Source organism: Lissotriton helveticus, chromosome 10, assembly GCF_964261635.1.
Source record: "Lissotriton helveticus chromosome 10, aLisHel1.1, whole genome shotgun sequence".
Taxonomy (NCBI): Eukaryota; Metazoa; Chordata; class Amphibia; order Caudata; family Salamandridae; genus Lissotriton; species Lissotriton helveticus.
The window spans coordinates 843,835,686-843,854,186 of NC_136071.1; the positions used below are offsets into that span (position 1 = coordinate 843,835,686).

General features: G+C 43.3%; 1 protein-coding gene across 1 annotated transcript in view; it reads right to left on the reverse strand.

Annotated features, from left to right (window-relative positions):
- Positions 1 to 7,102: 7,102 nt before the first annotated feature.
- NPVF (neuropeptide VF precursor) overlaps positions 7,103 to 18,501 on the reverse strand; it is a 63,634-nt gene continuing 52,235 nt past the window's right edge. The window contains exon 3 of the mRNA XM_078664379.1: positions 7,103 to 7,299. Coding sequence (XP_078520505.1) covers positions 7,203 to 7,299 — 97 coding nt within the window. The 3' untranslated portion in view covers positions 7,103 to 7,202. The remainder of the gene's footprint in view (positions 7,300 to 18,501) is intronic.

Genomic DNA, 18,501 nt, shown 5'->3' on the forward strand with positions numbered 1-18,501 from the left:
TGTAGTATTTATTGTATTAGGGTTAGGTGAACGCTTTTATGACAAATGTCGAATAAAGCTTTAAAATGAAATGAAAGGCTGAGGCTTGCTAGCCTGTATTTGAACCTTTAATCCCCAGTGGATTTCATATCTTTCACATGATAACCAGTTCATGCTGCCAATTTGTCGAAAATATCACTTCACAAGTAATTGAAGAACAACTCAAAAAATTGTGGACTGAAGCCTGCAGTCAGTTGTTTATCTGGAAGATCCCCCTATTTACGTAGGCTTTAATTTTGAACTTCAGTTAGTTAATATTACTCTCCATTAATTCATACAATTGATTTGAATCATATGCATAGGATTATCAGTTTTCCCTCTTTACTTAATGTCCCAAATGTAATCAGGGTAAGGCCTCTATTTTCTGTCTTAAGATTTCAGAGGCTGCCTTAACCAACCTTTTGCCAATATTCTTGTACCACCAAACAGCTTACAAACAGATGTAGATCGTCTATGGCTTTATTTCAACACTTGGGACACCTACTGCCACTCTGGCTCTTCATCTTTGCAAGTCTTGCCAGAATCCATAGACCCTGTGCAGGGGCGGCTCTAGGCAGGGAGCGTAGGTAGGGAGCCCCGGAAGAGGGGGCCCGGGTGGGGCGGAGCGTTGAGGCCAGTGAAGACGGGGGGGGGTCAGGGTGTTTGGAAGTGGAACAGAGCCAGAGGCCACCAAATCCCTGCCTGGGGCCGCCGCGCAAATATGTATCCATCCTCAGAGGATTATTATATTGAGGATATATATTGGCGTGGTGGCCGCTGGGGTTTTTGTGGCCCTGTGCAGGTGCACAGTTTGCACATGCCTAAGGCCACCCCTGCCCTGTGGAAAGTGAAAAGCTTTTTGCTTTTTAGGTCGAGCCTGGGCAGCGCATGCGCTGCTCTGCGAGGCATGCTGTACTCTGGTATGGACTTCATGCTCCTCCCATTCTCTGCCCATCTTTTCAATTGGTTCTTGTTACTGTCCTTTCTAAATGGTTGCTTCAGATTCCTTAATAGGCTTGTTAGTCCCTCCCTCCTAACGCCTCGTCCTCATTAGTAACCTCCCATGAGGACAGGACTTTTCACTTGTGTGATAACACAGTATGTTTATTTAGTCTGTGAGCACTATTTTCTTTAAATATTTTGTCCTACTGCTGACATGACTTTCCTGCAACGGCTGCTAAGACCTGTCCGAAATTAACACAAACTCATTAATGGCCCTTTTAGCCTCTCATCTAAGTCCCAACTCGGGCACTGTGCTTTAGGTTTCAGCACAGCACCCACTTTAAGATTAACACCATGGGCACCCGCTTTCACACTAACACGGCGCACGCTTTCTTTGCCACCAATACACATGAAAATGTAGCGCATGCACAATGGCATTTCCACTCTCCAGTGCTACAGCAGGGACACAAGTTAAATGCTTTGCAACACTCGGTTGTGTTGCAAAATCATACCCGTCTTAATAGGTCTCGCATTTGCGAGAGTTTAAGCTATTGCCATTGTAACTAACAATGCCTTTAATTTATCTGTTTTAAAAAATCAATACTTAAATAAAAGGCATTGTCATTTACAATGCCAATAGCTGAAACCCTGGCAAATGCGAGACCTATTGTATTGCAAATGCTTGCTCTTTCAGGCCTGTGGACACGTCTCAGCTGAACTGGGATACAACCTTCTAGTGCGACCTTTTTCAATAGGTGGAAATTCTGAAGGATACCACTGCTAGTGCCAGATTGGTACCCTGAGAGGAAGGCTAAGCAATTAAAGCCCCCACTTTTCTTCCAATATACTGTGCAACTGTCCAGCTGTTTCCACAGGAGTGCAGCCTCCAGCTACCTAGCCATCAAAAGCATAGCCTACCTAATGCACTATTATATTCCTTGGTTAGGCCCATGAGGTGAAGCAGCGTATTTCTTACATGGTCCTATTTTTCAGCAGTGACCATTTGTACATATTTGCGTGCCTGACAATGTTGGATTTGTGTCCCTGAAACTAAACTTATTTACACATCAAGCTTGGCACATTATCTCAATGCCCTGGTATCATGAACAAGGGCTCTTCTCTCACTATGTTAAAACGTAATCTTTATCTTCCTCCAAGGGGAAACAGGGCTATCTACATAACCATAACATCACTAATCTATACGCACATCACAAGGCTGCTTCGTATTATAAAAGATGAGCATTCCGATAGATTAGGAGAGGAGGCTGTTCCGCAGACACCAAGGCTACTTGCATGCTGAGACTTCACCATGCAGCGGTCAGACATCTCATGAGGGTTGTCCAGTTCGTGACCATGATGGGTTCCTTCATTCTCTCCCATCAGGTAATGGGGTTGGATAGTCCCTTGGGGGAATTATTGACTCCACATCTACACACACTTTAGGTACACTTAGTGTAGGGTGCGCATAGTAGGATTATTGCCTTGTTTTATATCACTGCATATATACACTAATTTAGCACCATGGTAGAATTATATCTACTATTTACGCTTTTGGTGCTTGTAATCACTTTTATCCACTTCTGTTTATTAATCATTGCAGCACACATATTTTATACAAGAATAACATTGGTTTATTAAATATATTGAAAAATGTCCTACTGTGTAATCTCTGTATACCTCTTTGAGAATAAGCATGCACAAGTGGTTCGGTACTGTTTCCATGATCCTTGAGGGGACAGGGTTGTAATGTTCAGTGGTTGCCAGAAACCATTCGCTCCCTGGTAAGTTTAGGAGGACTTGCGGTGGCACAGTGAGTTAGATCATCTCTAGGCTAACATATCCTGCGGGGTGTCTGGAATCAGTCTATACACCAAGCCCCTTGTTTATGTTGTCCAACAAACACGCAGATCATATGGATTAGCAGGAACTACACAATAGCACCTTAAGGGGGAAAATATTTCAAATCAAACCTGGGAGTGGATGCAGTTGCTTGTACGGAAGAGAAAAAAAATTGGATTCAGCAATTCATTTCACCCATTTCTAGCGCATGATAAAAAAGGTCACTTTTCTGCTCAACACACCTTTCTAGCTAGCACGATTTTTGAATAGACAAACGTTTCCAAGGTCCCAGGGTGTCTTCAGTCTGAAGTAGAGACTTAACTGTGGATGGAGAGCATTTAAGATATTGTGCAAGGCTGTGTTTTAATTACATAACTCACCATTGTGAGATACTGTTCTAGAATAATGTCTTGATCACATCCATCTCTGCTTATATCTGGAGAAAGGAAAGAATAGTCTTAAAGCATTTCAGCAACCGAACGATACAGAACATGCCTAGGCCACACTCACAGCAGAGGCAGATCGTCTGTCTGTGCTTGCCAGGTGTACAAGTATGCTTCCACAGCAGCTGTGTCCGTGCAGAAATTATGAAAAATCATACTTGTGTACAGCTGAAACTCAGTGGCGGATCCTCCATGGGGGCGTTTGGGCACTGCCCCACTGCTTTCTCGCCGTGCGAGAAGGGAGGAACAAATAGTAGATAACTACCAGTTGTTTCTGCCTTCTCGCACGGCGAGAAAGCAGAAGTTCCTTCCTGGTTGGGAGAGTGGGAGGCATTACTCGAGGGCAGGGGGAGTGGCTTTCCCACTGTTGTTAATACTGTCTGTTTGGGCAGCCTGAGAGGCTGTCCAAACAGACAGTATTAACTGTATTAAGAACAGTGGGCAAGCCACTCCCCCCTGCCCTCGAGTAACCCCTCCCACTCTCCCTGCTCTCTGTATGCTGCAGCATACAGAGAGAAATGACGTAGGTAGGGCAACCGGCCGAACCAATCACAGCGCTGTGCTGTGTGTGGTGGTGGAGGGGAGGGAGGCTGCCTGCATGAGCGTGACGACGAGCACCATGGGAAATTCAAGAACAGGACGGCGGCGGGAGTCGGGACTCGGGAGTCTGGAGTTGGAACTTGAAGGCGGGAAGGAAGGTAAGTTAAGTTTATTGACTTCTTTACCTCTGCCTTTGAAAGGACTATGCCTACGTAACGCCCGTATGTTTTCCTTCTGTTTGCTTTGTCATCCTCTCACCTCAATACCATTACTTTCTAACTTCTTTCTCCTACACTGCTTAGTGCTCGCCATTTTCCCTTGTTTACAACATTTTCTTTTCCAATCGCTCCTGGGTCCCTCCCCATCCTATTTATCCCTTCGCTCCATTTAGGACTCCTTCAGCTTGCTCGCCACAGTGCGCAGTCCACAACTTTTACGCCCCGCCATTTTCAAATGTCACCAGCCGCGACTGCTGAAACTTGCATTGGCACCCATACTGCTGCCACAGACGCAGGGCTTTAAGTGGGCTGGGTCCCTCCGGCTCTGAGACCTGGTAGTAATTACAAATGGACATTGAAACGGGTCCAAATCAAACCCTGTATTCATGTTCCTAACTTTAGGGACAAAAACACTGATCTATTTCTGAAGAATGTGTTTGAAAATCGTTAAGGTAATCCACGTCAGCAGTTTAGTTTCTCTTTGTATTTCACAAATTCTATTTAATCTTGCATTTCCTAAGTGTTAGCAATTTCACACAATGTAGTTTTTCGTGTTTCATCTACGCCCCTAATTACGCAGGCCACGCCCTTTGAGAGACCCGCCAATCTTTCGTTTCACTTAAAGCCCTGACTGGACTTTTTAGCAGAGAAACCAGTGTGAGCCTGCCAACAGTTTCATTAACCCCAGTAGTGAGTCCAGTACAGGGTTATTATATCACATGTGAAAAATGTATGACAAAAATATTGCAACTACTAGGTGAGTCTAAACACTGTATTGTATGGTAAGTTTATGTAAGTAGATGTGGAGTTAGAAATGGTAGATGTATACGTATCTCATGATGTAGTGTCAGGCGAACCAGTGGATGTAGTATTGTTATAGGATGAAATTGTTGACTTAAATTTAGTGCCATACAACCTGAAAATGTGCCTTATTCAACAGCCAAAATCTCTAGCAAGCCTCAACTCTTATTTTCATATCTTAAAAAGTTGATTAGTTGCAGCAATATCGAACCCTGCGCAATAAGCAACATAAGCATCAAGAACCAACATCGTTTACAGTTTATCACAGTTGTACTATAAAAAGTGTGACATATAAACTAATATGCATTACTGCCAGGCTGAGTTTAAAAAATAGTGCAAGTTTCATTACCAAGTTCCAGCACGTGTTCTCTGCGATGTTTTTTTCAACATTCCGACTTTTTCTTAAACAGCTTTTCTTTTACTTCATAGATACATTTCTTGTCATTGTTCCTATTTAATCGTATCTTTATTTATTCCCTTTCAAAATATTAACACATGCAGCATATTAAGTCACTGCTAAATGTATGCCACTAAACAAACGGTATGCCATACAGCAGACGAGTTTTCTCTAACCATCCTTCTTACTTCTGATCGAAAATACTATGGTACACTTAAAAGAAGAATTCAGCACATACCAAGTCTCGTATAACCCCATCCTGGAATGTCGACATGACATGAAAAGCAATAGCTCAGCTGAAGTCGGTACCAGAGGTGAACCATGCAGTCACTATTGAAGAGGCACTGGCTGCAAAAGTCGTGATATCTATTTTTGGTTTAGTGGATGATTTCTCTCCAGGGGTCTAAACTTTCTGTGAATTTTCTGTGATTTGATCCCTGACCACCAGCATGTGTTGGCTTCATGGATATCTAACTGCATTGATGCTGGGTGTTAGTACCTGGTTTATTGCTTTTTATTAGTCGGTCAATCTATACCAGTCAAGAAACGTGCGTGCAAGAACTGGTACTCGGTCCACTAGACAATTTTCTGAGGTTAGCAAAGAGCTGAAAAAATAGTAAGAACTGTCCGTATTGCTATTCCATATAATGTTCTTTCCCTGCTTTTGTATCCAGTGGCGGCTTGCAGAGGTAACGCTGTGGGGCGGGAAGGCGGGACAGCGGCGGGGCTGGGTTGGGGGGTAGTGGAGTCCAACACACGACGGCAAAGGTAAACATAAATAAATAAATATCTGCCGTCCTATGTTGGACTCCACTACCACCCCCACCCTGCCCCGCGTCCCCACCCCACAGCATTACCTCTGCGAGCCGCCACTGTTTGTATCTTTACTCCATTGTTTGTACAACAGCTCAAGGACTGGGCAAGCAGTAATCTGTAAAAATATAAGATATGGACTAACAGTTCATTAATGGTTTCACATATACCAAAAATCTTTTGTAAATGCCTTCATATTACCATAGGTGGGAGTCATTTTGTGGAGTCATGAGCACTGGCCCGTTATTCAGAATCCAGATCAATGTAACCCCACCCCGTTACTTCAGCTCCAGAGTTGCTAACTGGGTTTGAAGACTGATGCAGTGTCTATGCACAAGCCACAACATCAAAACAAACATTTTCCAGGATGCTCATGTCTTTACCTGTCCACTCTGATTTTTGACTAAGATGGGTTCTCAATTTTTTGACAAGGCTGACACCAGTACGTGACTTCAAACCCGAATAGCCATTGATGTGTTAATTAAGCTGGGGGCATGATTTCTTAGAGATGCATTTAACATGCTCAAACAGGATTGTTGCAAATATGTGTATGAGAAAGGGCTAAGATTTTGCTCCAGCTCATCAGTTATTAAACTAAGTACAGAAAATCTAGGAAATGCGTTTGGGATACCCAAAGACTTGGGACTCTGCACATACATCACCAACACCTAGTTCAGAATAACTGTCCTGGAGCTACATCAAGAAGGGCATCTATGAATAATTAGAATAAGTAGTCAGTTTGACAATTGTGTAATATTTGCCTTTGTTTACATTCTTTCAGAATACTCATACACATAGGTACTTATATCACCTTAAGACAATGCAATCTGGTTAACACTTTAACATTGTATTTGTACTTTGCCCAATACTGCAGTTCTGTGCCAAAAAAAAGACAATTCCATTCATATTTTGATTTTTCCTTTCATAGAACTCAAAGTGCAAGTTCACCCTTGAACTATTTATGCATGTTTATAGTATGCTTTTTATTTTGATTATAAACTTTAAAGATACAATACATCAGTTCCACATGATTGTCACAACTCATAGCACACCCACCTAGTGCACAGTTCAGCAAAACAGGTGCTGTAATTTAAAATTTTAACTTATGTATGAGTGAGTTATTTACATGCCTTTAATTTCAGTTAAACTACGAAAACTGTGGTCTGATCTTCTGAAGCCAGGTAGGGTCCTTCACATCACCATTTGGTTGTGATTCTGATTCCAGTTGTTTTGAGTTGCTCCTTCTTCTTTCTGCTCTTCTTCAGGGCCATTGTCTGCATCCACCATCCTAGAAAATTTGAAATATGAATGTTGAATATAGCACATTGGTTTTTCTAGGGTTTCAAAGTTTTAAATGTTAACTGTAATGATTGCAAAAGGAATCTGCAGTTCACACTATTAATCGGTGTTTTTAACAAACACGGATAAAGGCAATAGAGGATCATTTGTTAAAGACATAAACATAATTATTGGAAAAGGCTTGAACACTCTTTTTTCAGATCCATTAATGATATATTTACCATATGAACTGGAAATGCCTGGGGTTGGATTACTGTTTTAAACAACAAATATGATACAATACATTTCATAATCATGATTCATAATCACACAATTAATGAATTTGTTGTTACAGCTAATTATCCTCAAAATGATTGTTATCTACAATATTTAAAAAAATCATGGATAGAAACTATCTTTTACTTGAGAAGCACTGTCATCCATGCCATCTGCTAAAACACTTCATGTGCTCCCACATATTGCAAATACCAGAAGTTATACTGGACAATCAAAAAAGTGTAAAAGAGGAAATGCACCTTAAACTATTGATTGCCCCTAGTCAAAGAAAAACACTTTAATAGTTTCTGCCCAAATATTCAAATGAATTTATTTTTATTACAGTTTATATTGCTCTAAAAAACAAGCACGCTAAGAGAATTATAAAAAATAACATCGAAAGTTCATCTGTCCTGCCCATAAACCTACAAGGCTCTTCAAAAACGATCCAGCATTCGCACACAGACGAGAAAATAAACTAAATCTGATGACAACAGAAAAATACACAGAATTAGAAATGCAAATGACTTTGAGTTTGAAAATAGACAAATAAGGAACCTATATAAGCTTCAGTTATGAGCAATATTCAATTTCATGAACGGAGAACATGTTTTTCATCCTACTACAGAGGAAAAAATTCAACGGAAACATTAACCGTACCTGCTCTATGTTTTTTACTCAAATGCTCTTGTGGGAGAGGAAAAGAGGGGAAAAATGCACATGCTGTCGGAATCAATTGAGAGGAACTCAAAAGCATGATCCAACGATGCAATCCCAAAGCACTCCTAGTGATACACTTTAATGATGTGAAACATTTCATTTTGTTACAGATTTGTTCTGAAGTGTTAGAAATAGTTCAAAAAATTCTCAAAGGAGGGTACAGAGACAAATTAAGAACCAGTATTAGCAAAGTCAATAGGCCTCGTCTTTGGGACCTATTGGCTTTGCCAATGGCCTTTAACCATGCTGCACAGTATTCCCGATGCTCTGCAACAAGGCTGAAGACATTTAAAAAAAACTGTTGGAGCAGTCGGTCATGCCAATTTGTAGGCATGCATACCACACATGCACAAGTCAACAAAATGATACAGGGGCTTTTTTTCTTTTAGATAATGAGCGGGTCGGTGGGTGGAAGCAATGAGGGGGAAGCAACGCAGGTCTGGAAGTAATGGGGTGGAAGCAACACAAGAGGCATGAAAGGGGGTCAGAAGGGACATGGGCGGGTCAGGGGGCAGAAGCAACAGTAGAGTGGAACAAAATGGGATGTGGATGGGTGGAAACAACACAGACAGCACAGGTGAGGAGAAGCAGCACACCGGCACAGGTGGGAGAACGAACATGCTAAAGACAGCAAAGTGGAGCCGGTGAGGAGAAGCGCATGGGTGAGAATGCAATATGTGGGAGTGGGGGAGAAGCACATAGGTGAGGGAGAAGCACACAGGGAGCGAGAGGAACACCAAGAGCAGAGGAGGGGATGGGGAAGAAGTACACCAGAGAGATAACTGGAAAACACATGCACTCTTTAGTGGCTAAACAAAAATAAAAAAGTAGTGCTTGTAAAGTGAGCAGTAAAAGGGCACAAGTAATGATTCCATGCTCCAGGGGAGGGATAAACACAAGAAGATGAAAGAAAGACCACATGATGGCGCGAAAAATAAGTATTCAAACGAGAGTGACAATAAAGCCAACCAACAGTAAGCAATGTGTGGGCTGTAAGCCCACTGTAAGCTAACAATATGTCTTGCAACAGACAGTACCTCAACCTTGTCATTCATCAAAAGAGTCACCTGTGGTACAGATAATCCAAGAGACAGGATCTTAGGATCTAGCATCTGCATCACGTCTTCTCTTGCCCCTCATGGGTCTTCAATTATTCGTCATCTCTTTTGTATAGTTTCACGAGGACACCAGAGTGGCATGGAGGTGCTTTATGAGGAGTTCCTTTCATACACTCACTCACAATCACTCACTCATACTGGTTTCATCGATGTGGCAGTACCCCCTCCAAAAATCTGAATGACTTCTGTGTATCTCCATTGGCCTCTCATTATATACATGAGCTATGCTTGAACCAGAATGGAAATAATGTGAAAGCTGCCCAGATTGTAAAAGAGCTGCTTGAGCATACAGATGGAAGAAAAGCGCTCTACAAATGCTCGTAAATTAATGTGTATAAAAGTGTAGTGACCTGACAGATGGGCGACTGGGCGACTGGGCGACTGGACAGGAGGGGACACTAGGACCCTGTGGGTCATGAGGGAGGTGACCAGGTCACCGGACACGACATCCTGTTAGGGGACAGGAAGGGGACGGACACACACACAAGGAGGACTGAGCAAGGGGACGGACGTGCCGAGGCTCGCTGCTGCAAACACAATAAAGAATATTGCATGCACTCACCTGAGTCCCGTGTGTGGTGTATCGGCAGTCCGGCTACAAGGACATGACAACTGGCGACGAAGGGAAACAAGCCGCCGCGCAGATCGACGTGTGGATCGACGCGTGGATCGACGTTCGCATGCTGACCTCGCCATCAGGAGTAACCAGGTGCCCACCTTGGATCAGCTGGTAAGAGAAGAAACGAGGAGAGGAGCGATATCGGAGCCCACCCGACCGCCTCTGAAGCAAGCAAAGAAAATCCGCGGTAAGCGCGAAGCTTCGAAATCAGAGGCGCGAGCTCTCGCGAGAGGCTGAGAATCTCGGTGGCCATTTTAGATCCAGGCGGCTGGACCATAGGAGGTGAGAGCGTGGTGGGCGGCCATTTTAGAGTCAGGCGAGAGCGAGATTTCGAGTGCGAAATCTCGCGAGAAGAGCGGCGGCCATTTTAAAGAGGACATTAAAAGAAAAAGACATTGGAAACAACAGAGCAGCCATAACAGAGTCAGGCAAAAAAGAAGAAAAAGAAGGAAAGGTGTTAAAAGACTGGAATAAGAGCAAGAGAAGCTAAAGAAAGGTTCAGAGAAAGGAGAGAAAAGCAAAAAAAAAAGTGTTGACTTAAGCAGCAATGGAGCAATAAAGCACAGGCAAATGCAATAAAAGAAAAATAAAGGAAAAAGGAGAAACAACAAAGAGAAAAGGTCCAAAGAAACAGGAAACGCAGGACAGAACAGAAGAGTGCCAGGAAGAGCACCTAGAACAGAAGAGTGCCAGGAAGAGCACAAGAAACAACAAAAGAGTGCCTGGAAAGCACAGAGAATAGAAGAGTGCCGAAAGAGCACGGAGAATAGAAGAGTGCCAGGAGGAGCACCGGGAACAACAAAAGAGTGCCAGGAAGAGCACAGAGAATAGAAGAGTGCCGGAAGAGCACGGAGAATAGAAGAGTGCCAGGAGGAGCACCGGAAACAACAAAAGAGTGCCAAGAAGAGCACTGAAAAGAAGAAGAGATAACACAGGAAACAGACAAATAGTGCCAGGAAGAGCACAGAAAACAGAAGAGTGCCAGAAAGAGCACGGGAAACAACGAAAAAGTGCCAGGAAGAGCACAGAGAATAGAAGAGATGCCAGAGACGAAACTAGAAAGACAAAGTGCACAATACAGAAGACGGCCACCCCTCAAGTTGTTTGAATCACATCGAGGCCCATGCCTAACATTTGGCCAGATGTGCAAGAAATGGAATGGGAGAAATGGCTATGCCAGCGCACGCCAATGAGTGCAGTTCAGGAACGACAGAGGAAGACTATGGAGACCGCAAGTGTCAACAAGAAGACATGTTGAAAGAGGAAAAAGGAGCTCATCACTAGAATCAGGCGAAGAAGAAGAAGAAGAGGAAGAAGAAGAAGAAAGGACTGAACGACTCTATCTTATGACGGATATTACCACAGAGTCAACGGATGAAGATGAAAAAGAAAAAAGAAGGTACCTGGGGGGCAAAAGCAAAATGAAAAAGGCAGAGTACGTGACTATAGGAGTAGGATCACACAAAACAAAGATTGTCTTGGACAGCGGTGCAACATGTAACATCATGTGTGGATCGGAATACGGAAAGATGAAGAGAAAACAGACGTCGAGACTGTCCCGAGTTGAGGTTTTCACTTGGGGGTCACGGAAACAAGTGACAAACATGGGGAAATTTACAGAAGAGCTGACACACGAAGACCAAAGGATCAAAGAGGACATTCATGTGCTGAAGGGCGACATCCCGGTGCCATGTTCGCTGAGCATCATCACAGCTCAGACAATGGGTCTCATGGCCATGACATACAACATGCCAGAGAAAAGAAGCATACTAAAAGAATACCCCAAGCAGCGCACTGAACTGACTGTAAATGCCAGCCCAGTGGGACTGGGAGCAATATCGGCACAACACAAAGCAGGAAAAGATTCCCCAAGACACATTGTGGCATATGGGAGCAAAAGTCTATCAAACGTAGAAGAAGGATACTCCCAGCCGGAAAAAGAGAGCTTGGCGGTAGTGTGGGCGTGTGAACGCTACCACATGGTCATCCACAGAAAGCTATTCAAAATCATAACAGATCACCAAGCACTGGTAACAACATGCGGACACCGAAAAGGAATGAGACCGCCCAGGATAGAGAAGTGGGGGACAATGCTGATGGATCATAACTTCAAAAGGATACACAAGCCGGGGAAGGAACACAATACAGCAGACGATATATCAAAGCAAACCCTACCACAAGTGTCCCAAGCGACAACGATGGCGGAGGAACATCTAAAGTTTGCACTGAAGCGTAACACACCGGCAACAATAACAATGAAAGAACTAGAACAGGAGACAAAACAAGACATCACCATGCAGACCATAATGAAGGTGACCACACAGCAAAGGTGGAGGCACCCCAACAACAACAGCAGCTGGAAAAAAAAGGTAGTGAAGGAAGAGCTGTTGGCGTTCAAAAAGATTAGCGAAGAACGGAATAGTGATGAAAGGCACCAGGATAATAATATCACGGACGCTGAGAAGAAGGACAGCAGAATTGGCACATGAGTCACATAGAGGGACTGTGGCAACAAAAAAAATGGTGCGAGAAAAAGTATGGTTCCCGAGATTTGACAACATGGGAGAAGAAAGTGTGATGCACTGTCACATCTGCCGAATAACGGGGCCCACATCAAAGCAGGAGCCACTGCAAATGTCCGCATTTCCAAAAGCAGCATGGACAGAGCTGGCAGCTGATTTCTACGGGCATTTGAAAGCAGGAAATTACCTACTGGTAGTAATAGATGAATTATCCAGATTCCTCATCGGGAGACAAGTGGAATCAACATCAGCCAACGTAACTTTGCCAGCCCTGGATGACATAGTGGCAGCATGGGTGTTACCGCAGACACAACAAACAGACAATGGACCAGCATTCTTTAGTGACGAATGCAAAAGGTTCATGGAGTACCTTGGGATCAACGATCGACGAATAGCGTCTCTGTTGCCGCAAGCAAACAGAATGGCCGAACGAGCTAAGGGAATGATCAAAAAGGCAATACAGAGCAACAAGCCAACACGGATCTCAATTGGACAAGCACTATGTCAGGTGCTGAGAGACTGTCGAAACACCCCTCACAGCCCCACAAGAAGATGCTCTGCGGAGCTGGTGTTAGGGCGATCAAGTAGAATGAGGTTGCCCCAAGTGAAAGAAGTGGAAAGGGTGGAACAAAAAGACATAGCTGAAAGAGACAAAGAAGCGGAAACAAGAATGAAGGCGTATGTTGATCGGAAGAGACATGCAACAGATGCAAAAGCGAAAGAAGGAGACACTGCACTAATTCGACAAAGACAACCACGGAAGTCAGACAGCACTTTCGCAAAAGACCCACTGACGGTAATGGAAGTGGAAGGGCAAATGGAAACGGCGTCAGCAGGACAATACCACATCACCAGGAATGAGTCGTACTCTATAGAATCAAAGTCAAAAGAAGAGGAGCGGCCGAAACATGGGCTGAAGAAAGACGCCCAAAGGAAAGCAGCACAAGAGGATTTAATAGAACAAAGACCAAAAAGAGAAGGCAAGAAGTCCAAGAGACTGTTTGAGGAGATACAAAGAAACGGAGACCTGTGGACACACTTTCTCCGGATATCAATGTCTATCTCTCTCTCTCTCTCTCTCTCTCTCTCTCTCTCTCTCTCTCGCTCTCTCCCTCTCTCTCTCTCTCTCTCTCTCTATAACTCTCCAGTATCATCAGCAAATACTGTCAACATAAAAGGGGGTGACAATGTCCAGTGAAATGTACCAAAGATTTGCTTGTATGTACCAAAACTTGTTTGCGACAAGGGGGGAGGTGTAGTGACCTGACAGATGGGCGACTGGGCGACTGGACAGGAGGGGACACTAAGACCCTGTGGGTCATGAGGGAGGTGACCAGGTCACCGGACACGACATCCTGTTAGGGGACAGGAAGGGGAGGACACACACACAAGGAGGACTGAGCAAGGGGACGGACGTGCCGAGGCTCGCTGCTGCAAACACAATAAAGAATATTGCATACACTCACCTGAGTCCCGTGTGTGGTGTATCGGCAGTCCGGCTACAAGGACATGACAAGTACACCAGAGAGAGAACTGGAAAACACATGCACTCTTTAGTGGCTAAACATAAATAAAAATTTAGTGCTTGTAAAGTGAGCAGTAAAAGGGCACAAGTAATGATTCCATGCTCCAGGGGAGGGATAAACACAAGAAGATGAAAGAAAAACCACATGATGGCGCGAAAAATAAGTATACAAACGAGAGTGGCAATAAAGCCAACCAACAGTAAGCAATGTGTGGGCTGTAAGCCCACTGTAAGCTAACAATATATCTTGCAACAGACAGTACCTCAACCTTGTCATTCATCAAAAGAGTCACCTGTGGTACAGATAATCCAAGAGACAGGATCTTAGGATCTAGCATCTGCATCACGTCTTCTCTTGCCCCTCATGGGTCTTCAATTATTCGTCATCTCTTTTGTATAGTTTCACGAGGACACCAGAGTGGCATGGAGGTGCTTTATGAGGAGTTCCTTTCATACACTCACTCACAATCACTCACTCATACTGGTTTCATCGATATGGCAGTACCCCCTCCAAAAATCTGAATAACTTCTGTGTATCTCCATTGGCCTCTCATTATATACATGAGCTATGCTTGAACCAGAATGGAAATAATGTGAAAGCTGCCCAGATTGTAAAAGAGCTGCTTGAGCATACAGATGGAAGAAAAGCGCTCTACAAATGCTCGTAAATTAATGTGCATAAAAGTAGTAGCGTAGCCAGCGTGTAATTGACCCTAGTTCAAGAAAGGACATTCTCCACTCCCCCAAATCCCTGCCTGCTATATGAACTCTGAAATACATTAATATTCATGGTTCACAGGGTCCCTCAGGCCTCTGAGCCCTAGTGCCACTGCAACCATTGCACCAATGGAAGCTACGCCCCTGCATTAAAGTATATGCTAATATTGGTGCAAAATGCAGAGCTTGCCCTGCCGTAGTCCTTATGATAAAGAGATGAGGATTTACAGAACCCATGTTCCATTCCCAGGCACAGAAGACATGTATCTGCCCCAAGTCTGGTATCCTTATAGATCCATAAGAAGCCACCATTCTTACTGATGCCTTTTTCTGAGCTGATGCCAGAGTGCAAAGTGGACCACTGTCCAACAACACGAGAGCCAGCTCTGGTTGATGGAAATAGCAGCAGCTCTTGGACAGTCCTCAGAGGGGACATAGGCAGGCATTCCTACTCTTTCATCAACTTGGCACTGGTATTGAAACAAAGGGCTTGCATTAATCGGACTCTGTAAATAATTCACCGCACAAGCTCATTCTTGAGTGGACACAGGCAGGGCCGTCTTAACAGCATTATAGGCCCCTCGGCAAAGCAGTGCACTGCGCCCTGCCTACACAACCACTCAAAGGAATACAAATGTTTAACAGAAAAATAGTGTTACATTCTGCTCTGCACGTGCCCTTATCCTCGTGGGGCTCCCGGGCGACTGCAACTAAGACGGCACTGGACACAAGGCTGTCAGTGGAATTTACCTGCACACTGACTACTTCAAATAATACAAATGATGTTGATCGAAATAAATGGGTTTTAAACATAACTGGTGACAAAGAAAGAGAAATAGGTGCGTATAAAAGTAACCAGAGACAATACAAAGAGTTTATATATGTGAGGGGATTGGTATAGGAGTGAGACACGAAGTAAAGGAGAAAGTCATATTGGCAAAAAACAAGGATGGGTATATTGTGTATGGGGAAAAAAACCCTTGGAGAGATTAGAAAAGTAGGACCCTGTAAACAGACTTAAGAGAAAGAGGAACAAACATTGGCAATGATTGTTAAAGCAATGGCAACGTCAAAACGTCTCTGTGTAAGGACTTATTGTCTTTGCCAATGAAAAGTAACTGGAAAGGGAGTCAGGAGAGGGATTTAAGCAGCACGGAGGGTGGGTTGAAGCATACAGACTAAATGAAGAGTACAGAAAGCAGAGAGGGAGGGGCAGCCGATGTGGACTCATGGCCATGACTGCCCACTTTGAACCTAGTAGTGTAACCTTGTGCAATGTAACTGGATCTTAATGTAAACCGGTGCCTAATGTAAAGTTCTCCAATGCCCCTGCAGCCACGTGCAAGCTATATATAAAAAAAGTAAAACAGAAGCATGCAATAGAGCAATACAGGTGAAGGTCAGGGGTGCAGCAGCACATGGGCGAGACTGTAACTGAGATCACAAGAGTTGCACAGGCGTGCACTGTACTTAAAAGAGTGACACAGAGCACAAGGATGGGATAGAACCATACATAGGAGACAGTTGGATAAAACATGCACTCTCATGGAATGCTTCAGGAGAAAAAAATGAGTTCTCGAAACGCAAGAACTCTGGAAGAACAGAAGGAGCCAATCAGTGAGGTGGTAAATAGGTGAGGCTCCACATGAGGGGTAAAAGTATGCTGGATTGTCTAATACAGAGCCAGTGAATAGAAAGAAAGCAGCTGTGAGTGACAAAACAAAAAGCCAATGGTATGCAGTGGGTGAAATACATTCCTAGTTAAGCTTTTAGCATTTTTTCAACAGGTCTTCACTACCTGACTTGCTGTGTCTGGTAGTCGTAACGTAAAAATGGGACGCTGAATGTAATACTAGTTTATTATTTCATCATAGATTGTAAACAGTGGGCATGGTGATCTACAAGGCTTTAGGTAAGAACTATCAAGAAGAGGATAGAAATGTTTACAATGAAGGAGGAAGCTACATTTTTGAATGGTGCTTGGTCAATGAGTACGTATGGACTTGATAGGTAGCTGTTGACAAAATTTCAGTTCAATATGCTGCTCAAATGCAAAATAATTGTGTGCTTATGCTCATATGTCAAGTAATAGCTAATAAAGGAATAGCGCACAGCCTATTTGTCAATGGTAGTGATATAATTTGTTTTTCGAGTGGTTTCAACCACTCGAAAAACAAATTATATCACTACCATTGACAAATAGGCTGTGCGCTATTCCTTTATTAGCTATTGATTATACCCCACTTGTCACGGAGACAAGCAGCACGCCGCAACATCAACAGCAATTCACAGAAGGAATATCAACACTTGAACACTACAATGCAGTACGAAGATATCTCCAAAAGCACAGAAGCGAGGGCTGACACCTTCGCATTCGGAGAAGATGAGGCTTCAAGGATATATTCACTAATACACGAAGAAATTGACCAAACATCGTGCAACAGAACCAAGGAACAAAATATAAAACAACTCTTATACCTGTCAAAGAGACACGTCAATCAAAAACTACATGCAAGTACACTTATAAAGTACCATAGGGTACAACGCATTCCAAGGGGACTACGCATTGCACTCAAACCATCACTGTATAAGAATTCCCAAAAATTTCAAGATCGATGGTACGTGATTTTAAACAAATGTTCACTCGATCTGATATTAATAATAATTGAAGAACTTTCAGGGATCCTCAGTGAACTTACTAAAGAAATGGATGAGATCTCAGAAGAATTATCAAACATGATGTCAGCAGAAGAACTCGCAATTACACTGAAGGACATCAACGAACAGATTAACAAGCATACACAAGAAATCAATGATAGAAAAATCAGATAGTTCAGACACGATACACTTGACTATAAATTGGGAGAAGTGTACACATGGGCAGATGTATACGCCCAAAGGAGAAGGAATCGACCACACACGCCATACACTGACACTTCCTCATCAGGCAGTGATGCTTCTAATAGACCACCTTCAACAAAGAGTCAACCCCCCAAGAAAGGACCAGTTACCACCAGAGAGGAAATTCCAACCACTTCCACAGAAACCAGCACCAGAGAGGTGCCTTTTTTAGAGCAAGGCCTAGCGTTAACCGACGACCCAGGAGGGGAAAAAGATCCTCCAAACACAAGAAGCACAACAACAAAAAAGGACAAAAAGAAACCAGCAGTCAAAATCATTTAGTGATTAATATCTCTGATTATGCATTATCACACGAAGAGCTCACATTATTACAGAAAGGGACATCCTTTGTCCCTACCACACAAACCAACACACTCGAACTTGAAATCAGTTTATTTAAACTTATGCGCAAACTCAGACTGCGACATTTTTTTGACAATATTTCTCCGGATTTACCTACACGAGAACCTGATCAACTCATGGGCCGCGACCCAAGAGTTCCTTTCTAGCTCCAATGAGCCATAGGACTTTAGAACTTTTTTGAAACATTGGTCAAACAAGACTTGATGAAAATGAAATGTGGAAAAAGCAGGATAAAGAACATCACCAATAAAGACATGAGCATATTAAAAAAACTTGGCCAACAACCAAGATAACACATGCATTAACGCAGATAAAGGCGGAGGCCTGGTTGTAATGAATACCAGTATGTACCAGAAGAAAATCTTAGAACACATATCAGACTCTACCATATATGCTCCGCTAGAACACAATCCAACCAACGAATATCTGAAAATACTTACAGACATCATCA